At 34.6% G+C, this 23,114-nt stretch overlaps 6 protein-coding genes and 2 long non-coding RNA genes across 13 annotated transcripts; 4 read left to right on the top strand and 4 right to left on the bottom strand.

Annotated features, from left to right (window-relative positions):
* Positions 1-73: 73 nt before the first annotated feature.
* On the top strand, positions 74-2,913 carry LOC124444628 (RING finger protein 145-like). The gene is made up of 3 exons (XM_046995252.1): positions 74-233; positions 410-1,624; positions 1,731-2,913. Exons 1-3 carry the CDS (start codon positions 92-94, stop codon positions 2,033-2,035), a joined length of 1,662 nt encoding a protein of 553 aa, XP_046851208.1. The 5' UTR covers positions 74-91; the 3' UTR covers positions 2,036-2,913.
* Positions 2,914-2,917: 4 nt separating this feature from the next.
* LOC124444633 (putative aminopeptidase W07G4.4) lies at positions 2,918-7,108 on the bottom strand. Its single transcript, XM_046995257.1, has 20 exons — positions 6,951-7,108; positions 6,824-6,858; positions 6,595-6,744; positions 6,403-6,465; positions 6,178-6,260; positions 5,856-5,964; positions 5,703-5,783; positions 5,590-5,636; positions 5,377-5,479; positions 5,202-5,277; positions 4,818-4,909; positions 4,677-4,741; positions 4,554-4,593; positions 4,403-4,478; positions 4,033-4,151; positions 3,877-3,960; positions 3,737-3,794; positions 3,593-3,642; positions 3,372-3,494; positions 2,918-3,188 (listed from the first exon to the last, which is right to left on the bottom strand). The coding sequence occupies exons 2-20, from the start codon at positions 6,827-6,829 to the stop codon at positions 3,051-3,053; spliced, it is 1,563 nt and encodes a 520-aa protein (XP_046851213.1). The 5' UTR covers positions 6,830-6,858; positions 6,951-7,108; the 3' UTR covers positions 2,918-3,050.
* Positions 7,109-7,237: 129 nt separating this feature from the next.
* On the bottom strand, positions 7,238-9,918 carry LOC124444632. Its single transcript, XM_046995256.1, has 2 exons — positions 9,646-9,918; positions 7,238-9,237 (listed from the first exon to the last, which is right to left on the bottom strand). Exon 2 carries the CDS (start codon positions 9,234-9,236, stop codon positions 7,665-7,667), a length of 1,572 nt encoding a protein of 523 aa, XP_046851212.1. The 5' UTR covers position 9,237; positions 9,646-9,918; the 3' UTR covers positions 7,238-7,664.
* LOC124444634 (phosphatidylinositol 4-kinase type 2-alpha-like) lies at positions 7,348-13,111 on the top strand. 4 transcript variants are annotated; one of them, XM_046995260.1, is made up of 10 exons: positions 7,348-7,559; positions 10,272-10,662; positions 11,153-11,353; positions 11,433-11,564; positions 11,631-11,784; positions 11,888-11,970; positions 12,044-12,143; positions 12,304-12,437; positions 12,546-12,605; positions 12,731-13,111. In XM_046995260.1, exons 1-10 carry the CDS (start codon positions 7,513-7,515, stop codon positions 12,890-12,892), a joined length of 1,464 nt encoding a protein of 487 aa, XP_046851216.1. In that variant the 5' UTR covers positions 7,348-7,512; the 3' UTR covers positions 12,893-13,111. The 4 variants fall into 4 exon arrangements, with proteins under 4 accessions (XP_046851216.1, XP_046851218.1, XP_046851217.1 ...); XM_046995262.1 differs by having other exon boundaries at positions 7,521-7,702; positions 10,339-10,662; XM_046995261.1 differs by lacking the exon at positions 7,348-7,559 and adding an exon at positions 10,100-10,195 and having other exon boundaries at positions 11,646-11,784.
* Positions 12,254-17,150, bottom strand: LOC124444627 (sialin-like). The gene is given in 12 exon segments (XM_046995251.1): positions 12,254-13,915; positions 14,051-14,289; positions 14,440-14,569; positions 14,645-14,794; positions 15,129-15,256; positions 15,346-15,438; positions 15,523-15,610; positions 15,720-15,853; positions 15,856-15,918; positions 16,078-16,111; positions 16,214-16,430; positions 16,909-17,150. Coding segments are annotated over 11 exon segments (1,728 nt in total). The 5' UTR covers positions 16,421-16,430; positions 16,909-17,150; the 3' UTR covers positions 12,254-13,453.
* LOC124444653 lies at positions 17,112-17,897 on the top strand. The gene is made up of 2 exons (XR_006947981.1): positions 17,112-17,195; positions 17,323-17,897. It is a non-coding gene; the product is annotated as an uncharacterized LOC124444653 (long non-coding RNA).
* A 155-nt stretch (positions 17,898-18,052) lies between these two features.
* Positions 18,053-21,499, top strand: LOC124444651. Of its 3 annotated transcripts, none has more exons than XR_006947977.1 (4): positions 18,053-18,315; positions 19,853-19,919; positions 20,506-20,594; positions 20,946-21,499. It is a non-coding gene; the product is annotated as an uncharacterized LOC124444651 (long non-coding RNA). The 3 variants fall into 3 exon arrangements; XR_006947979.1 differs by having other exon boundaries at positions 18,398-19,919; XR_006947978.1 differs by lacking the exon at positions 19,853-19,919.
* On the bottom strand, positions 21,186-23,067 carry LOC124444648 (charged multivesicular body protein 3-like). Its single transcript, XM_046995281.1, has 6 exons — positions 22,972-23,067; positions 22,733-22,793; positions 22,366-22,667; positions 22,128-22,239; positions 22,014-22,057; positions 21,186-21,595 (listed from the first exon to the last, which is right to left on the bottom strand). Exons 1-6 carry the CDS (start codon positions 23,014-23,016, stop codon positions 21,503-21,505), a joined length of 657 nt encoding a protein of 218 aa, XP_046851237.1. The 5' UTR covers positions 23,017-23,067; the 3' UTR covers positions 21,186-21,502.
* Positions 23,068-23,114: the final 47 nt, after the last annotated feature.

Here is a 23,114-nt window from a genome sequence, read left to right as displayed (position 1 = left end):
ACTCGTTTTATTCGTTGTATTTGTCGAGAAATGCAAAACATTAGTATAGAATCCTTTTTTTGATCTCAAAAGTCTTCAAGTAAATCTAAAAATGACGGTAATGGAGGCTTGCATGAAAGCACTCAGGAAAATGGTGGAACCTTGTCTAAGAGTGCCTTTTGTGATCGTAATTGATTGGTACTTCGAGAAATTGGATTTGAGTAATCTTGGTTCTGTCTTAAGGTTCTCTCCAGGTAATGTACGATCTCATGTATCAATATGCATAAATGTTCATTTGGTAAGCTGATAATTTTCTTAGTGAATTGTCTGGTTTCGGACGGAACAACTTGTCCCTAGTTCGTATTCGTCTCTTGCAGTCTTATTTTATAATCAACGCCAATTTATTTTTTCTCCAATATTTCGTTTATAGGATTTCTGATATTGCTGCCATTTCTATTTTTTGGTACTGTTGGAAATTATCTGTTTACATATGGGTTTCTAATAATCTTCAATGTTGCTATTCTTGGTGTTTATATCGTTCTTGGTGCATATTTACCATGGCTTGAACTAGAGGATTTAATGACTTCGGATGTGAGGAAATTTTATGTGGATGGCCTTATGTTTTACCAATTTTTGATTTTTATGATGGGTTTAAATAGCAACAGCATTCACGAACTGCATTCAGTGTATAAAACCCTGCTGTTTGCTATAATGACTGCCATTCTTAGTCATGTTAGCTGGGGTTTTGTGGTTGGTTTTTGGTACTATCTGGCTTCGGAGATGTTTGGTGTTCACAAGAAATTGAAAATATCTTTCAAGGAAGCTGTGTATTTTGTGAAAAATTTTGGTTATGTCAGTACAGTTGTGTATTTTTATCAAAATAAAAAAATCTCATTGGTATTGAGACTTTTTTGGTTGGTTGCTATGGTAGCAAGTTTCATCTCCCAAAAACAAGCAAAGTTTAATTTCATGTGGTTTTTCATTTGCACTGGTAGTGCGTCAAACTCAAGCTTACGTTTATTTTCTCTTGCACTATGGATACCAGAAATTTCCTTTTTCATATTGTGGTCATCACAAGCAATTCTTAAGTGGTCCATCAATCACACAGTACAAGATATGGACCAATACAATATTGGAAAGGCATTCATTTTCTTTTTCATTGCCAGTTTCAACGCAATCTTGCATGTGGAATTAATTCAAAGAATATTCATCATTAGTCTCCTGTTTTTTATATGTTTCTCGTACATAATGCAAAGTGTTCATAAACTCTGTGATGAAACGCTAATGGGATTATCAACATCTACACATCCTAACCTCTATGCACACGTCCGAGCAATATTGTTAACGTTATGTCTGATCTGGGCTCTTGTGTACGTCAGCTGGATATTTTGTTATCAGTTTCAATTTCAAACTTGGCAATTGGTGATTGTTTCAACAAATATTGTCACATGTGTGCAAACTTTAAGCACTTTGGCAATATACGCATTGTTTATGTACGACCTCAGGTCTAGGAATAATCTTGAAAATCTTGACGATTGGGTGTATTGTCTCAATGGCATCTCAAAATTACTGGAATTCTTATCTGCATTTCTCCTTCTGGGTTTTGGATTGTGGGATACTATTCAAGGAAGCTGGAGTATTTTTGGTATAAATATTGACATCTTAGCCGTTAAAGTTTCCTTGTCTTTTGCTATTTTTGTATTTAAATCCTAGGCAGCTTGCCTATACTTATTGTGTTTGTTATTCTTCAGGTCTGTTGATAATCATAGTTCATAGCTACCACAATGTTTGGGTCGCAGGAATGAATGGATGGAAGACATTTCTCAGTCGACGAAATGCTATGAAGAAGTTGAAGCAACTTTCTGATGCTACAAAGGATGAATTAGAAAATCTTCAAGATCTTTGTGCTATATGTTTTGAATCCATGTCAAGTGCCAAGGTTACAGAATGCGGACATTACTTTCACGCAAGTTGCTTACAAAAATGGTTGTATCGACAGTCTACATGTCCTCTTTGCCATAAAGATATTTTGCTGATCAGTAACGAGAAAGATTGACAACTACTGAATCACATACAACGCATTGCTGCAGTTGGATGACCAAAGAGATGAAACTCTTAATTTGATCCTAAAGAACCTGTACATAAGGCCATCTCTAACATAGATCACATGACAGTGTCAAACGTACAGATAGTACCAGACTGCGCGTACTTTATTCACCCAGGATTGCCTATAGATTATGCATTCGGGTAGTTAATAATAGATTTTCAAACAGCGGAAGTAGTGCGTATGCGTCATAGATCGCGGTCTGAAGATGCATTTGAAAATTCAACGCGTCATCGTCAGCGTCAAAAGCTTGGCGAAACATTGAGCTACCATTGCGTGCTGCACCTTCAAAAAGAAATATCTCTTCAACTCCAAGGGGAATGGTTGCGTCATAGATCACGATCTGAAGATGCAGTTCAACTTTCAAACAAAGCAACCCGTCTAGGTCATCATCAAAAGTTGTTCATCCAGTATACAAGTCACAAAATGCTTGTCGCTCTACGTCACGGAAAGAACAGTCAAACATATATATTCACATTTGGCCAGTGCTTTAAAATCCACGATACCAATATCCCATCTTTGTCGCCAATATAATATCTCAACCTTCTACTTTTCGACACACGGTTGACACGGTCGTATGTTATTAGTCTTGTTACAAATATGCCGTCTTACATACATAGGTGCAGCTAATCACGTACATTTATTACTTCTAGTGTTTAATGACTGGTCACTACAAATGTGTTGATACTAAATTAAAAATTGTTTTTCTACTGAATTCTTTTGCATTAGATTGGAATAAAATGATGTTATTTTTCGCTTACATTTTTATGTGGTATCTAACTGTTGATGATATCATTTGGCATTAACAAAATTAAAAGTTATAAAATGAACACATTTTTTCATAATATGAATGCTTTAATTAATGACTAAATAAGTTTTCTACTTCCAGTATTTTCATTTATTGTCATTTCAGACAAGAATCAAGTTCCCGCCGTTTCATCGTTGAATTCTTTCATTCACAGGGATTTTAAATCACCCGATCACGTAGGTAAAAAGCAGAAAGACCAAGTATAGGTGTAGCAGTTGGCATTTCTGGATAAATGCCACTAGACCCAGCAATGTCGAAATGGACATAGGGTAACTTTTGCTGAGAATCAGAGCCATGCTATGAGAACAAAATATACCCAATAAATATGTTGAACCATAAATCATAAGCAACATAAAACTAAAAATGAAGAAACACTTTAACGTGGGACGACGAAAGCCACAAATCTCGTTAATAACACGTGATCATAATTTTTCCAACCAATTACATGGTGTTGATGGTGTGTTAATTATTGATGATTACCTTATCTAAACCTGAAGCACGTTGCAAAAATACTCCAGCAAACTGATGTCCACGATTGCTACTTTTTACGTCCAATTGATAGAAATCTTCATACTCCGTGTTCGAGACACTAGCATCGAAATCCTAACAAAATACAATTAGCAAATACGGTGAAAAAATCAACCACTCTTCAAGACGTGACTCTGGTTCACATTTAAGATGGAAAAAAACCACACACACACCTCACGACGCATAGTTGAAATTTCACAGGGCTCACCAGTGGAATCTCCAGCTAGAAGAAGAAATGAAGTTGTTGACTGTAATACCAGAAATATCGACGGTTTTACTCTTGCAATACTTATCGCAAAAAAAAAGGCAGGATTTACCTGCTTGAAAAGCTTGGCAAAGATTCTTTTCTTTAGCAGGTCCATTTTGCATGATTGCCTACAAATCACAAATTTTCCCACGTAAACAAATGCTTCTATTGTCTACATTAAAAATGCATTAATGGTACAAAAAAACATACGGAATAATTCGGACCATATGTTCGTATACAATGTCCTGTTAAGGTAGCAAATGTGTAGATTTGTGGATTAGGTAGTCCTATTGCCTGTAACGAGATAAACTCATGTCAACACTCAATCATTAAAACGACACTTCTTTCCATAAAACACGGCGATACCTCTTGCTTCATATAGAAAAGACAATCTCCCATGGCAAATCTTCCTTCCGCATCAGTATTATTTACGCGGATTCGCACACCAGATGCAGCTGTGATAATTTCATCAGCAACATACATTTCTGCGTGAAATTTAAAAGTTTTGCACCTTTTAACCATCATAACTTAACACATAGAAAAATGGTTAATGCCATACATTTTGAAACAATGCTAAATTACAAGTGATGCAAGTTGGTTTGTAACGAACTGACTGTCACAGCCAATGCTTCATTCTGCTACTTTAACTAAAACCCGGCAGTTTGGACAAGTTGAGAGAGGCAAGTTGTTGTTGACTAAGTCGATTACTACATAAAATTTAGAATGCTCAACTTACCAGGACCAACACTATTACGCACCATGGCCATTGTACCGCGAACGCGGATACCAGCTGGTTTGAGCATTGATAATGTCTAATCAAGAACAAAAACGCTAACGTTAAAAATACATCATCAAAAACACATTTCGCTATCATACATTGAACTTACTTTAAAAAAGCCAGCAACAGCAGCTGCTCCAGATTTATCACTAAAAATATGTTTTTAATGTTGATATCTGCATTGAATGATGTCATCAATAATTAATTTGCTACATTGACATGTGATACATACCGATTCATTCCAGGCATATTACCACCAGTTTTAATGTCTGCACCACCAGTGTCATATGCAACACCCTGCAAGAATCCACATTTATCCATCTTGATTACCTATGCACTATCCATCAAGGACATACACATTAATAAGTGGTACCTTTCCAACTAGCATAACTGTATCACTAATGGCCATCCGCTGTAAAGGATTGTATTCCAGATTGATCACCCTACCCTGATGCCGCTCAGTAACTAAAAAAATAAGCCCATTATGAGCAGGGGCATGCATTATTCCAGAAAGCTAATCAGGTTTGTAGATATTGCTCATCCAGGTTAATACACTCCTGTGAAGACTGTTGGTAGGCAGGTAGAGTGACTTTTTCACAACATTAGCGGAAGTCATTTTCAAGTGAGTTAAGTGAGAAGTAAACAAATTTTTTGTCAGATTCAAAGGTTCAGACATCATGCTGTTGTAAATGCAGAGGGAACTAATGCCAACCGAAGATGCAACTTTCATCCATAGATTGACCAAAGTTCAACATACCAGTTGCTGCACGATCTACAGCAGCCAAAAGTGGATATTGTTGTTTGAGAATTTCTGTTCCTTTCGTCACTGTTATCTTCACGCATTGAAAATAAAAGCTCAATTCATATTTCTTTGTATAAGAAATGTAATTTGAATAAGAGAACACAGTTCAAAATGAATGAATATAACTAACCTGAACAGTTTCTTCATTTCCAAGAACCTTAAGGACATATTTCTCCACTTCACTGGTGCAAGAAAATTCAGGATCAGAAGCTGCAATATCTCGGCAAACCATTCTGTTGTCAATAAATAAAAATATTATCAATAACTCTTGACAGCAAGTCCCACAAGCCTATCAAACTAATATTTTCATTTCATCAATTCATCATGCCTATATCTTCTCTACCTGCCAGTCTCAACAGCCTTCACATATTCCAGGAGTTTTTCCCCTTCCTAAAAAAGTTGAAACTATCTGTTTGAAATGTCTACAAACGTACCAAAAAACAGTCAATAACATACACTTTCAGATCCAGAGTAGAATAGTGCTAAGGCATCAATTTTCATTGCTTTAGATGAATCAAACACAGCAACCTCTATTGGCTAAAATAGAAATGTTTAGAATATTTTACGGCCATAAATCTATACAATTCTTATAATATTGTTTGTACTCACAGTATACAGAGCATGAAGAGCACCAAAGGCTGACACAGTCCATGAGTGTATAAATGAAGTAGTTGCAGGCAATGCCAGTACTGGTCTTTTTGAGCCTGCCTTCAAAGCTCTAAATGATATTATGAACTTGTAGAAGAATATTAATGTATATGTCTTCTTCTTAACTGTGAACTCATCAAAACCATTTCCTGTTTACAATGTCTTTCACTAATATGGCAGTTCATATTACAATTAAAAATTCCAAAGAGACCCCCATCAAGAAAACCAGTTTTTCAAGGTTTTTTCCAAAAGGTTTTCACAGTGCACATAATAAACAACATACCTCTTCATTCCATTACAAGCAGCATCATAATATCGCCTGACATCATCATAATCACGGTTAACAGGACCAGTTGGCACATAAACCTACCATTACAAAATCATATGTGCATTAAAAACATCTGACAATCATTGATTTAATTACCTCTTCTGAAAAACAAGAAAAAGCCAGGTTTTCACAAAAGATGCGACACTAAGGATTCCTTCAAATACATATTATTTAACTTACTAAGCGTTGCACATTGCCAGGAGCTTCAATAAAACTGACTTCCTTTTCAAAAGTAGAATCAACCTGCAGCGACAATATGTTGATATGTTGTTATAGAATCAGAAAATAACCACAGCTTCAAAGAGAATGTTCACAGAAAATGATTATGCTTAATGAAAGAACTGCCACTACAGAAATCTAGCTACAGCAAACCTCTTTTCTGCTATTGAGTGGAGCTTTCAAATACTCCAATTCAGGATCCGTGAAATCCAAATTCTCGCTAACTAAAACAATACAGTCATAATCTGCATTGTTTGGATCATTCGTCAAAGTTATTGGAAAGATACGACCATCGAGACCAATCTAACAAAACAAATTGAGCAAATTCATTAAAATTGCAACAATGCGTTGGCATAAAACCATAGATTATTACGAAACTAACTTCCATGATAGAATATGCTGGAAATCTTTCAAATCCTGAAAATTTGTAAACATGCAAAAATTAAATCCAAATACTTTGTCAAATGAATAATTTTCCCAAAAGATATTTACTGCTAACGGCGACTAACCGCAGTTTTAAATTCTTCCAGAAAATTTCGAAGGACAATCAATATCCACTGAAGAAACCTGAAGAATAACTTGTTTTAAGCCAGATATTCTTTTTATGAGCTAAATCATGACCTGTAAACCAATATCTTTGTAATAACACGTGGTCATTAAAAATCGTTCATGTGATCACAAATATGATGTCACCAGTATTCCACAGGTTAAAATTTTGCATGATGGTGCACAAATCATGGGATTATTTTATGAATGCACCAAAGAAGGTATCCTAGACTATTCTCAGACACGACAATGAAGAATCATCGACATTTTTCTATCGACAAAAGCTTCTTCAATATCATTACATGATTTATATCTTACATTATTAAATATGTATATGACTCACACACGCCCTCCACTGCTTCTGTCTCCAATTGCCCAATCTTATTGGTTAATACGGTAATGATAATGTTAGAGAGTTGTTTATCTTAGAAAATGACATAAACAATCTTTTAAAGTGACTAAAATTAGAGAAACAACACTTTATACATATATGCAATATTGCGAAATTCGTTCGCCTTTTGAAAAATGGAAAGCAGCAAGCCGCCGACTATTATTTTATTTATTAAATGGAGGTAACAGGAGAAATGTAATTTGTTGAATTTCATTTTTGAATTTGCGTGCCGTGTGATGTTATGTAAATTAATTTGGACCCAAAGCTCATCCTCGCTGTTTTATATTCATGGCCCTAGAAGTGAGGAACAATAAACTGACCAACATTCTGATTGCATCGTTTCTGCATTATTTTCATTTTCTAAGTGCAGCGTTTCTACAGTATTTCCATTTTCTGATTGCATCGTTTCTGCATTATTTTCATTTTCCAGGCGTGTTGTTTCTATACCATTTTGATCTGCTGCATAATTTCTTTCTGTAATATTTTGCTCTTCTTCATTTGAATCTGACTCACTTGTCCCCATAGGGAGGGAGGTTTTTGCTCGCTTACAAGGAGGAGTATCATCTTCAATATCTATTACTTCAGAGGATTCGGTAGCAGATGGGGGCTCGTTTTCAATGATTGTCGCTTCGCTATTATTTATCTCTTCGTATGTGTTACTACTTGGTGCTTCTAACCCGGGTGTAGTTATAGACCCGCTTTCAATATTTACCGTTTCAAGCATAGCAGATTGTAATTCTGTTTGGTTTTCGTTATTGATGACAGATGTAGCCTCTCCTTCAGTATTTTCAAGTGAAGGCATACCCATGCTCACTTCTTCAATAGGTTCGAATAAATTTGGGGGTGGGGCTATAGCCATAGGCTCTTCACCTATAGATTCTGTGTTTTGTTCTTCCCGCTCTTTATCCATTGTTTCATCATCTTCGCTACTACTATCAGGAACAACATCTTGTTGTAGTGTTTCGATAGGTGTATTTTGTTTTCTATTTCTATGTCGATACGGTCGTTGTCTTTCTAATGTTTGGGTTGTGTCTGTATGTTGTAACTGCGCCATAACTACGGTTGGGATTGTGTCTGTAAATGTTTCATGTTGTAAAGATATGGAGTCCTCACATGTCACATCTATGGCAGTCATTTCATGTAAATTACTTTTTTGTAATCTAATTTTTAGCCTGTTATTAGTATCGATAACATCCTCAATCCAATTTTTATTAAATTCGTCAAACATATGTACATTAAAGTCTTTGGGAATGTCACCAAAATCTTCAAATACATTTTGGAAAAATGTATTTTCATATAATTGATCCCGAAAAAATATTAATGCTTGATAGAACCTTGAATCGTGCTGAAGCAAATAGCTAACATCCACACATCGTAAAAATATACGTTCAAGTGTTCGTATCCGCTTATTATGAATAAGTTTGCACCGAATTTTGTATAAGTACATGTGCGTCATTAAAAAGAAATCAAGCAAAGAAGCATTCCGATTCTTCGCATCGATCATCTTATCACGCACCATAACAAGTTGTATAGTTGGATGTAATGAATCTTTATATGCTTTAGCAACCCCTAATCTCTCACATTGAGCGTAATGATGTTTTTCGTATAATGTTATAGGTATGTTTTCACCTTCAAAATACTCGAAAACACTATTCAACGATATGATGTTGTTTCCTTTACAAACTTTATTGAATGATGTTTGTAGTTGTTTGTAGTAGGCTTTGATTTTCTTTTTCTTTCCTTCGTCAACTTTCTTCACATCTTGCGTTATAGATTCAAATAATGGTAGACAAGCGTCAATAATCTCAAATCCGTCAACATTGATATTATCAAATCGAATATGTAGACTTCTACTCATTCTAAAAAATAAACAAATAATCACTAAATTTATAGTTAAAGAAAAATAAAAAATAAACGCTACCTCATCTATTGGTTATGATTATGTAAATTTTCATTATGCAAATTTTTTTGCATACTATATCCATAATGCCATATTTTCATTATGCAAATTTTTTTTTGTATACTATATCCATAATGAGATTTCGCAATTTTTTCAAAATATATCGAACAAGGTTGAAAATATCAATTTTAGTTTACTTTTTACTCAAACTAAACATACAAATACTTATATAGCGTAAAACAATGATGATCGTGGACAATTTCAATAATATCAGGAAAATATATTAAACCGCTCCCTCTAAAACAAAAAATCAATGCATTTCGTCGACTTTAATATCTTAGTATTGTTTAAATTAAATTATATTTACCTTTACTGTGAATTTACATCAATTCCAGATATTCTATTTATGAGCTTAATCACTACTTGTAAACCAATATCTTTGTAATAACACGTGGCCAATAAAAATCGTTCATGTGATCACAAATATGATGTCACCAGTACTCCACAGGTTAAAATTTTGCATGATGGTGCACAAATCATGGGATTATTTTATGAATGCACCAAAGAAGGTATCCTAGACTATTCTCAGACACGACAATGAAGAATCATCGACATTTTTCTATCGACAATAGCTTCTTCAATATCATTGCATGATTTACATTTTACATTATTAAATATGTAGATGCTCACCCACGCCCTCCACTGCTTCTGTCTCCAATTGCCAATCTTATTGGTTAATAAAGTAATGATATTGTTAGAGGGTTGTATATCTTAGAAAATGACATAAAGAACTTTTAAAGTGACTAAAATTAGAGAAACAACACTTTATACGTATATACAATATTCCGAAAATCTTTCGCCTTTTGAAAGATGGAAAGCAGCAAGCCGCCGACTATAATTTTATTTATTAAATGGAGGTAACAGGAGAAATGTAATTTGTTGAATTTCATTTTTGAATTTGCGTCCCGTGTGATGTTATGTAAATTAATTTAGACCCAAAGCTCATCCTCGCTGTTATATATTCATGGCCCTAGAAGTGAGGAACAATAAACTGACCAACATTGTCGAAGGGCAAGTGGATTCCTCCTTCGAGTCAACTTATCAAAACGATCCTTCAAGCTTTAGTACAGCAATAGTTGGAGGAAGAGACGGATCTCTCGACAGTGAATCGGATATTGCTTCGGGAGAAAAAAAACCTTTGCTTGGAGATTCAAGGCGTCCTATGGAAAAACTAGGCGAGACGGAACATTCACAAAACAACTATGATGATCCTGACTTTACAGCTGTAGTTCGTTCAGCTGAACAAGCCATAGACTCTGGTGTTTTTCCGGAAAGAATTTATCAAGGAAGTTCTGGCAGCTATTTTGTACACAATAAAGAAAGGGTGAGGGATCTTGCAAGATCAAAATCATTATTTGAAATTTTTTATATAAGATTTTTCTTTTTTAATTTTCGCATATGTCTTTAATAGTGAAAGTTATTACTACAACAAAATACAATGTTGTTCATTGTAAAAATTCTTTGTTTGTGTACAGTTTTTATTCTCAAGCATTCAATATCGTATCCCATTGATTCATTTTGTTGTTATTGACGTTGTTAACAATTACTTGTACCTGTTGTTTCCTCGTGATTATTGACTGACTAAATTTTCCATGTCATCGATAAATATTCTGTTTCCTTGTACATTTACGTAATTATGTAAACAAAAACTTGAAAGTATTTAATTTTGCTTGGATTTATAACTTAAATTCCTTTATAAATGCTATAAAGTTGATTTTAGGATTCAATGAATTTTTGAAAAGCTGTTGTCAATAGAATTTTTAGGCTCGGTCATCTGTGCTTATGAAAGTAAAAGTGAAACATCTTTTCTTTAGAAAAAAATCGCTGTTTTCAAACCAAAAAATGAAGAACCCTATGGTCAATTGAATCCAAAATGGACAAAATGGTTACATAAGACTTGTTGTCCATGTTGCTTTGGCCGTAGTTGTTTGATACCAAACCAAGGTTACATGTCCGAGGCTGGAGCAAGTCTAGTTGATCAAAAATTAGCTTTGAATATTGTCCCTAAAACTAAGGTTAGTTTGTTAGCCAGGCTTTTTTCATATCATATCCATCAAATACATGAAGAAAACCTATTCATTTTATCCCTTGCAGATTGTACGATTGGTCAGTGAAACATTTAACTACACAAGACTTGATCGTACTGTAGCAAGCTCAAAGAAACGTGCCGTTCAACATTTTCCCGATATGATTGGCAGACATGTGAAACTTGGTTTACCACCTAAGGTTTTTGTCTTTTGCAGTAAACCCATGTTGTCTTTGACAATAATATTTTGGACGTTTTGTATTTAGGTTGGTTCTTTTCAGTTGTTTGTTGCTGACTATAAGGACGCCGAGTATCATTTGAGAAAGTTTGAAAATGAACATCTTCCTAAAAAAACGTTGGAAAATTTTCAGTTTCAATTTGAGAAACTTGTTTGTCTGGATTACATCATTCGAAATACAGGTGAATTACATTAAATGGTCGTGTTTTTTCAACTCCAATAACAAGATAGTTATTCGGTATGCATTGTCATTATCATGAAAAGTTGTATTATGTACATTTTTAGACAGAGGAAATGACAATTGGCTCATTAAATATGACAAGACTGCTGTTATTGCAAATGATAAAATGGATGTCTTAAGTGAAGATGTACGTTTTCTAAATTTCCTTCCTAGTTTTTTTCCATGAAAATTGAAGGTGCTTTTTTGCCTATCTCTCTCAGGTAGAAGACTGGGACTTAGTTGAACCTCCAGAAATTCACATAGCCGCAATTGACAATGGTCTTGCATTTCCATACAAACATCCAGATTCTTGGAGATTATGTAAGATTTTATATTATTATATCGGTGATTACGTATATTAAATTTTTTGTTGTATTGATTTTTGGTTGTAACTCACTTTGTTGAACCAGTTAGAAGTAGTTAATATCTTCTCCGAAGCTATAAACATCTTTATTTATCCACGTAAAAATTATCTACATAGATCCTTATCACTGGGCATGGCTGCCCTATGCAAAGAAACCATTTTCAGATAAAATACGGCAACTTGTTTTGGGCAAACTTGAAAACATGCAATTTGTTCAAGAATTGGTGAATGATTTACATAGTTTGTTTAAAGTAAGAGATTTTTTATGTCATTCAAGATAACTTTGTTTAAAAATGATAGTCAACATAAAATGGATAGTATTCACATCAATATTTACTGTATAAATTTCTAATGTACAGGAGGATCGTGGCTTTGATAGATCACTTTTTGAGAAACAAATGAACGTTATGCGTGGCCAGGTGAGAAAAGCATTTATTACAATATCAATATTTATCCTGAGTAGACAACAGGATCTTTTTTTTGTTGTTTTTTTTGTTTATTTTGCCATTCCTAGTTTGTTGATTTTTTCTTCTTTCTTTCTCAGATTCTTAATCTAACTGAAGCGCTTCGTCAAACAAAATCACCGTTTGATCTTGTGCAACTACCGCCCATCCTTATTCAAAGGAAGAAAGTTGACAGACGTTCACATGGCGAGACATACACACAGAGCTTTCATGAAAAACGCCCGTTCTTTTCATGGTGTTAAAATCGTTAAGACATGCTTAAAGCGTTGTACCTGCCGTAAGAAATGTCCTTCCCCTTGCGAGATGAGAATAATGGGGATGTATTTTGAAAGGACGTTGATCGCAAATCCACAGAAACATTTGGTTTATTGATATCACTTTTTTGCTTGGAGATTGTTTGGCTTTGCTATTTATTTTCCAACCAGAAATGGATGAAAATGATTAAAATCTATGATTGAAAATCGACAGTGCTTTGAGTCTTTTGTTCCTTAATGTGGCTTCATTACCTTGTACAAGTTATTCATACGTATATATACCTTTCGTTAGATGGCCAAAATCGTAAAGCTGCTCAAGCCCATGATTGTAATTAAAAACCAATTGTTTTTAAGGCGCAAGAAGCTTCCTTAAACAACAGTTAAACTTTTGAAACACGAAAGATTTGCCGAATGAACAAAACCATCTATCCTATGAAATAACGAACGAAGCGATGTTTGACCTTTACGAAATGCTGCTTATTTATTATGATGGTCACTTTTATTTATTTTTATCTGGATATTTGATTTTTGTGAAGATTGAAGAATTGTTTATGAACTTGTTTCTTCACCAACTTTTTCTGTTTCCTTTTCATCTTCATCTTTCTTCATTTCTCCTTCATCTTTCTTCATTTCTCCTTCATCTTTCTTCATTTCTCCTTCATCTTTCTTCATTTCTCCTTCATCTTTCTTCATTTCTCCTTCATCTTCTCCAGTACCTTTATCTTCGGGATTTGTACTTTCTTCATTTTTGTTTTTTTCTTCCTCGGGTTCAGTCTTTTCGTGTCCTTCATCCTTTCCTTTGCTGGTATTTTTGTCGTCGTCTTGTTTGGCTTCTTCAGCAGAGTCCGGTTTTTCATCTTTCTTTTCCGAAGTTCCTTTGCTAGCTTCAAGCTCTTCGGGTGTCATCGCCCATTCTTGTTTCTTTCCTTTGCATAACAAACTGAAGAATAACACGCCAGTCAGGTACATAATGAATGTAATCCAGAACACAACTCGCCATTCGCCGGCTGTCTACAAAACATTTCAAACACGAAAACATTTTTATGCGCGAAGTTTTAGCATAAAGACATAAACAACATCCATAAAATACTAATGTTTGACATGGTTGGGCCATGTCTGGCATTACTCTAAAATATGACAATATACCTTATTCACGGTGATAATACCAACAATCTGTGGGCTCAGAAAACCAGGCAAGGAACCAAAGACATTAGTGATGCCCATTATGACACCAGCAAACCTTGGTGCAATGTCCAACAGGTTAACTGCATAACCAGTAGCATTTACCCCAGTTATACCGACGCCAATACAGAGAAATAGCACACCAAGTGTGGGATTTGGACTGTATCCGACAGCAAGGACGAACACTCCAGCGGTTGTACAACCTCAAATAAAAGGAGACTTACATAATGCCATGTGTCCATGACTTAGTGTTAAGATTTGGTGAGAGGTTAGTTGAAACCACGAGAAGAAGGATGGGATATGGCAGAATTGCTTACACGTTAACGGGCAAAAAAAAGTATGACAAATTTTACCGATTGCAAAAATCATTTTTCTCGCATTTCCCACTTCCATTCCTTGGTTGATCATTTTATCCACAATGAATCCCCCTGTTGGTCCAACAAATGCTTTCACAACGTATGGTAATGACGCTATGAAACCAGCCTGTGTAAGAATGTTTAAAGTCAAACAAAAAATCACTCAAGATCTTTGATTTGAAAACTTGTGGAATCATTCTACCTTGGCAATGTCAAATTTGAGGACTTCCACGAAGTATTTTGGAATGCAAATGAGAATGGTGTACAATCCCCAGTCGGCTGTAAAGTTTGCAATAATGACTGCCCAGACAGGTGGAGATGTAATAATGGAACACCATGGAACACGTTCGGGCTATTGCAATAACAATGGAGGAAGATATAATTTTGAAGCAAAAATGCAATTTCAAAGCACATCAAGTAAAGACGATAGTATAGAGAAATTAACTTTAACGTTTGCAAAAAGTCAGGTAAGATTTTAATTCGACATTTAAGGATATCTAATGTAAGCAATGGATCAAAGTACTTTCTGTTCATTTCAGTGCTGTTGACAAGCAAGGTGAAATTCTTCGAAGTTGATTTAGTGGTCAAATACCATATTTCAGTTTAGGCACTGCAGTTAACTTTACGATGAGTCTGCATGATCATTGAATACGGTAACGATAATTTTACATCTATACATATCTTACTGTGGCGTCGTTTGTACCAGTATCTTTCAAGATATATTCTTTTTCTTCCTGAGATATAGTCGGATGATCTTCAGGAGTTGGATGAACTATAAGCATCCAGATAAATGCCCAACACAGACCGATCGCCCCTGTAAATAAAAGAAAGTTATTCAAGAGATCTCAAGATGATCCAGTCGTTTGTACAGCCATTTTTAAAGTATAAAATGACAAAACAAACCAAAGCAATAGAACGCAGATGCCCAGCCATCTGGACCGTATTTTGTCAAAAGACCAGACAAAGGCATTGTAATGATGGTACCGACAGGACATCCTACAGTGCATGAAAATAACAATATATTCAATGGATTTCATTGGACATGTACATTCAAATAGATGTAATCATAGACTGACCCACCTGCGACAGTTATGGCAAATAAACGAGCTTTTTCTGAAGCTGGCGCCCATTTTCTCAGGATATCGTGATTACAAGGAAAAAGAACACCCTTTAACAAAATGAGATGAGTCATTTTTGAGTACAGACACCACGCACAAATGACGACCAATGATAATTCGGTTCTCTCGTAACCTTTTCAAGAAGATGTAATTGCTTACCAAGAAAACGCCCTCCATAACACGAAGGACAATGAGGCCAACCACCGACATTCTCGCCACAAACGGAGTGAGCATGGTCATTAGGGAACCAGCAAATAAAGATATACCAAATACTCTTGTGCCCCAAACCTGTAGGCTAAATAACCTCCGGGAATTTGGAGAACAAGGTAGCCGTAATAGAAGGAACCTAAAATAGTTCCTAAGAGTGAAATGGAAAACATGAACGGTGAGATTTATTGCATCATGGTGCTAAAAAATAAACATTGTTAAGCTTTATCAAAACATATTTCAACCATCCAATTCAATGGAAAGATATATTTTCATGCACGCATGCAGAACTGTTATAAATTTATACTACCTTGAAGTTTGGAACTCCAGTTGAATTCTGCCGGCTGAAATGGATTTGAGAACGGAAACAATTAAGAGGAGTCGATAAAAATGAATATTGTTAAAAGAAAATTAAAAATGAAGACATAGTTCCTTTTCATTTGCACCTTCGTAACAGTAAAGCCATTTTCTTTCACCGTGTGGTTGTTTGTCATAGCCGTGATTGCAATGTTAATATTCACTCTGAGTGCATACTGCGTTGAAAGGCCGAGAAACAGCATTATCACGATGACATAGCGTTTGGGAAAGCCAGTTTTTGTTGTTTTGTTCACGTTATCGTTTCTTGTATCGACCTTCTCAGGATCTGAAGTCATCGTGTTTGAACTGTAGTTGAAGGATGAACTACAGATTAACCACGAAACTAAGAATTAATTTTTGTCGTATCTTTGGCAAAAGATATAACAAAACGGGAAAACTTCTATCAGTTTATATAGCTTTTTTTGGTACCTGCCATTGTCATAACTAAGATTTGACTTAGAAATCGCTTGACAGTTGACACAATGAAAAAATTCAATGCAACTATAGCTGTAACTTTAAATTTTTAGGACAATTTTCACAGAGACTGTAATGCAATATAATCGTAAAAGTTCTGAATTGATCTAAAACGTATGAATGCTAGACGCCTGCTACGTGTTCAAGACGCCTTTTCAGTAAGAATTCTATTTTAAACAATTAAGTTCTCCAAAAATTATCTTGTCTGAATAGTTCAATATCAGAACAGCTAAAAGAAATCAAACAAACTGTACAGAAAAGTACAATTTACTTGAGTGCATGAAACAAAGTAGAAGACTCTTCAACATACCGTCAATTTTTAAACCACAGCATACACTTTTTATATCACATAGGATAGCACTTCCATTTTAACAAAAATTTCCGTAAATAACCGACAATTTTAAAACTTTAACAGTGCATGTATTTTTAAAGATCCAAAGGCTTCTTCCAATTCACAGATTCTTGGAGAGACAAGTTTTTGTCGTCACGGATTAACGATTTTCCTTTGTCTTGAACTAAATTATTTATCCACTGGTGAGAAAAAAACGAACGTTTGTAAATGGCCTTTATAATGGAATCAAAAGAGCCAAAGTTAAGGTTGTACGAATCAAAGTAAATGATCTCGTGTTGTTCGTACATTACTGAATGTTTGATGTTTTCATCTACTAACAGTGCTAACTTTTTCAAACCTTTAAGTACCCATATGATCCCATGTTTCTTTCAGAGTATTTGTCTAAAGATTACTCAAGACACAAGGTAAAAAGAACAAACGAGACCCATCTTATGGGAGGTTTCAATCTCAAGCTTACTCGAGACGTTTATATCAATAAGAAAGATAAACATGAGCGGGTGTAGGGAGGATATCTATTTCCATTACTCAATCCTGTTATTTCCATTACTCAATCCTGTTATTTCTATTACTCAATCATGCTATTTCTATTACTCAATCTTGCAATTTTTATTGCTCAATCATCTTTGAAAAAAGAACAAAGATCACAATGAAAAACAACTCACTCTGCTGGATAAAACATGGGAAAATGTCAAAAACAAATGAGTTATCTATTGTTTATTATGACACTGTGGAAGAGAAGCTTTTACGTCAACATATTTGTGGTAAATTGAACAAATGGATACAACGATTTTTCTTTTAGTAGTGTCGCACAAGTGACGCTTGTTTTTAGAGGGAAAATAACCTTCCTAAATATGGTACACTTCATTAACTTCCTATGTCAATAAACAGAAAGTAAAGGGAAAATATTTGTGCTTTTACAAAAACAGATTGCAAATTATACATACAAATGACCAGGGCATTCATTCTCTCCCGTCCCCTCCCCTAGAGTGCTCTCACAATAACAGTGTTCTTCCTTAAAATTATTTGTAGATCTTTGTTAAAGATAACCTGTCTATATAAGGTGTTATTCATTATTAATTAAATTATAGTACACATACATAAGCGGCGGCTTTTATAAAACACCGTCTTGTTTCCACACGAAACTCACTTTCATTCGCGTTCGTCAAAAAGACAGATTTGCTGTTTGCACATCATTAAACATTCATTGGAAAGTTGTTCATATACAGAGCACCTCAACAAGTGTCGAATCACACATCGATGACATAAGACGTAGAATTTTATGTGAAGGATGTACTGAACAGATATTTCTCTTTAAAATTGTCGCAGCAACACTTACAGAAAACGCTGAGATATCTATTCCTGTAGGTAAGTGAATTCGGAATTGGATCTTCTGATAGTTTAAAAACTCGCAAGCACATAAGTTGTAACCACAGTTTAACTTATTTAGATAGTAACTGTTTGCTGTGCTGCAGCTGTGATTGAAAATTTCCATTTAAATTGATGAGCACTTAGAAAAGGATGAACACACGAACATTTGAACTGTTTTCTTGCGCAAGTGAACAATTTGGTTAAGACATATGCCATGTCAATTTTAGGAAGAAGAAACACACGAATACACACACATATAAATCAATATCTTTTGAAACTGTCAACAATGACAATGAAGGAAACGAGGGCAATGAAATATGTCGTTTCATTAAATACTAAGCATTTAAGGAACACTTTTATAGTCTTCCTAAATCATTACTCTAGTGCTTACATAACAAATACAAATCTTTTGACGTGTCACTATTGTATAATTGATGGATACTAAATTGTGTACATCGATATTTGTCTGTTCGATATCGTTAATTGTACCTTTACTGAAATTAGCACATTTTAAGTAGGCATGCATATGTTTATAGAGAGACAAAACACCGATGGATTATTTTAACGATAAAATTTTCCATCATTTCATTTAACTATACTGGGGATTAATAATACTAATAATTCTACGATGGTAAACCTCTACACCCCAGTGAGCATTTTCTTGAGCTTTCAGCTAAATATCCTTTCGTGACAGCGCATTTCAGCTATCTCCAAAGCAACACTCGGACAAGTATATCAATTAAATGAAAATTATAAACTTGAGATCGAATTTTCGCTTATTTGCAAGATAAAATTGTTATTTCCTCAATCGCTATGGAAACAAGAAAATACATTCTTCTAGAACAAAGAAGAAAAAAAATAGAAAGAACTGTAACGTATGATATGAGCCTCAAAAAAACATAGTGAAGATGGAAATCCATTACATGATAATTTAGTAGAAGCATCTTTCTACAACATTGCTATTGATCATGCTTAGATAAAGATAAGAAGTAGTTCAGCCAATCATATTGCAGCATTTGCAACAGAATACTCACAGCAGATATATATGGACGTGAAAAACATGAAACGTTTGATAATGTTTTTTGATGTAGAGACGGGTTTTTGTGCCGACGCAAACAAAGTAGCTAGCAAGCTATGCTGGTCAGTGATCACACATTTAATCCATAAAGCAGTAATTAAATGTGAGCCTGCGATTGCTTAGCGAGTGTTCGAGAGCTTTTATTCGCGACAGCTGCTTATAGAAAGAATTCTCATTAAGGATACCCAAAATATTTTAACGTCAATTTTTCTTTTTATCTGACTAAACTAATGATTAATTAACGAATATTTTTTGAGATATTAGATCGAGCGCGTTTATCTTGCCGTAATAGCGCAAAGAAAAGCCTTCCCTCAAAAAAACATGCGTTCATTTACGAGTTTCGATGATTGCTGGATGTTGATGAAGAAAGTTTGAACATGCATATCGAAAATAGCTCTTAAAATACTTGTGATATAGTTCAACAAGTTGTTCTAAAACAAATTCTTCAAAACTAAGAGAGCTAAAGAATCAAACGTAGCGTCGAAATTACTTTAAAGTGGTCAAAGGCAACAAAGAAAACAAAGTAAGATTCTTCCAAAGTTTTTTTTCCAATAAGAAAGTTTTAAATATTCAATTGAATGATGGTGGGAACATACATTGCAATCACGATCTCTCGGCTGTATTCTACTTTTTTAAAAAAAAACCCTCAAAAATGAAACTTAACATGCTTGAGACGCGATATGGATCGATAGAATTATGTACGCGCAATTCTTTCCATTTTAGAGAAAATTTCATCACAAAAATTGAATTGAGAAATTATGTTATAAATGAAAAGACAAACAAACAAAGTAAAACTGTCACAAACTTGAGTGACGATCAAGTTTTCTGTTTTTTTAAAACAGTGAATTACATAAGTTCGTTCACATGACGTTTGCTGATTTCCATGAAAAATACACCTTAGATACTGCAGTAAATTGTATAGTTCATGATGTCGTGAAATACTAGTATTTTAGAAAAACAGGTTGTTTGAAATTTGCCTTTCCTTAGCCGTGTATCACAACTATCTATGTTCTTGACGATAAGCGTTTAACGATAACCTTTCTCGATCAAAGGATCCTTAATTTGTCGTGCAAGCTTGATATGTCTGTCACATCTACTATATGTTTCAGCTGATTGCCTGACAATACACCCAGCTGCATCACAATGAAGACAAAACAGCTAACCATTGTGCTATTGACGATAACGCTGTTGCCAAAAGGTACGTATAGCCATATTAGAAAAATGTTTTTTTCTTTTAAATTCTGGATTGTGTTTCTTTTAAATCAATAAGCAGTTTACTTAAAGCATGCATGTTGGAATACAAACACGGACAACTATAAAATTCAAGCTTGGACTTAAATCATGAAAAAACAACAATAAGTATCGCTTTATTCAAGCTACAATCGACCGCCTAGCAAAGGTTTCAACAGTCCCCATTAAAACCAAAAACCAAAGCAAAAAATTAAAGTAGCTATACAGAGATAGCTGCCTTTTGCACAGTTAGCTACATGATCACATAAAATCTATAGATCAGCAAATATTTTTTTATCAAAATTCAATCCTCATACAGTTTCAGGTTTAAGATGTTATAAATGTCAAAAATACGACAAACAACGTGAAGAACGAAGATCTTCCCGCCTGTATCCTGGAGCCGGTCATTTGCGATAGCAGTAAGAACGAAACACATTGTGCCAGTACGTATGTGATATTGAACAACAAAACGGAAGTTTCACACAAGCGTTGTGCAAATGAAGAGTTCTGCGTGACCTCCCACAATTTATGTAAGAAATTATTAAACATGAACAAAGTGTTGAAATGTCATCCATTTTGTTGTGAAAAGAACTTTTGTAACATGGATGTACATATAAAGAAATGTTTTAGCAATCATAATTTGCGCCTCATTGAAAGTCGATTTATGCTACTGATGACGTCATTATGCGTACTTTTGTTACATTTCTACCAGCTCATATAATCCTACTAATATACAAAGTAGAGAACACCTATGTTAGTATAAAACTTTGCTCGAAACGTCAATTGAAATCAATTGAAATTTTTCCTGTTTTCGTGTAAATAATCCAATAGTTTGTTGTATTTATATTAATTACAAGTATGAAACTTTTCAAACACTTAGCTTCGCAAAGATTCTAGTCTCTTCTGCATATCTGCCATGTCATTTTCTTCGTCCGATTCAACCATGGCAGTAGCCCCTTCAATTTCACCCTAAATTATGTAAATGACAATGATATTGTTTCAAAATAAACTCTCTCCATTTGTTGCTGAAATTATCTCTACATGGAAGCTCCCCCTGTGTACTGCTGTGTACTGCTGATGACATCAACAAATGAACTCCTACCCCTTGCTATTGCTGATGTCATCAAAATTTAGCACACCTCTGTGTACTGCTGATGTCATCAACAAATGAACCCTACCCCTTGCTATTGCTGATGTCATCAAAATTTAGCACACCTCTGTGTACTGCTGATGTCATCAACAAATGAGCACACTTCCCATTCTGCTGATATAATTTCCAAATGACTTTCACTGTCTTGATGACACTTCATTATAACGAACTCTCCACCTCATTCATTAACTAACAGTTTTTGGATGAAAAAAAAATCATAAAACAATTCAAACATACAGGTAATTCATTTGTGGCCACACTCCCAGCTTGACCAAGAGCACCTACAATGAATCAAAATTAACCATTGTTAGATTGATAAAAATCATCATTAAATCAACACACTTTTTCTACCTTGCGTAACTTCAAATAATATCCTATCTACTTCTTCTTGTGCTTCTTCCTCCATTTCATCATCATCAAGACTTTCAAAAGTATCCTCTAGCATTTCTTCGATAATTCCAGCCTGTGATATTAATGTTGTTGAAATTAATGTTAGTTGTTGTGATGTTTGAGTTCCTTTGTCCAATTACCAGGTGAAGCATTTAATTAAACAATAGCTTTGTTATAATCTCAACTTATGATTACAAACCTTCATCATTTCTTTGGAGAGTTCTTGCATTGTAGCCTGAATTTCAGGTAACTTAACCAACTCCTGCATGTTCTTCATAACTTCAGTACTTTTTTGCAGCGAACCAGAAACTCGTACTGTCGCCAGCTGATTCTTCATACTCATCTCAACAGAACCAAGTTGAGCTTTTGATGCATAAAGTTTGCTTACGGCTTTTTTTGCTCGAATGACCTCTTTTGCAAGAATACGACAGCTTTCGACATCACCTTTCTTTGCCGAATCCTTTATAGTACGAGTGACTTTGGCCTTTTCAGTCTCAATGCCTAAAGTAGAAGGCAAATTGTTAAAGAGTTTCTGATTTTTCAGAAATCTTTGTGTACTTTCTCACTTCTTATTTGACGATCCAACTGTCGAGATTCTTTACGCAAAGTGCGTGACCATTCTTGAACCTAACACAAACAAAAATACTCATAAGAAATAACTAAAAACTTCGTCTATTTTAAATATTTCCATAGTAGATATTAATACATTTTTTTTCAAAGTAAAACAATATTTTCAACCTTTTTCTCTGAACTACGGGAGCAGTAACATTGCTGGAATTTTGAAATGGATGAAAATATCATTTACCTGTTCTTTAGGAGTTTTCTGGGGAGTTTTACCGAACAAACCCATTATGAAAATCAAAAAAAGAAAGAAAATTTGTTGTGAGTTTAGGTGTTTACATATTTTTAGTTTATTTTTGTCACATGAAACCATCCGCCACAAAAACA

This window comes from Xenia sp. Carnegie-2017, unplaced genomic scaffold (genome assembly GCF_021976095.1).
Source record: "Xenia sp. Carnegie-2017 unplaced genomic scaffold, XeniaSp_v1 HiC_scaffold_21, whole genome shotgun sequence".
In the NCBI taxonomy this organism is placed as follows: Eukaryota; Metazoa; Cnidaria; class Anthozoa; order Malacalcyonacea; family Xeniidae; genus Xenia; species Xenia sp. Carnegie-2017.
This window is presented reverse-complemented; position numbering and strand designations above follow the sequence as displayed.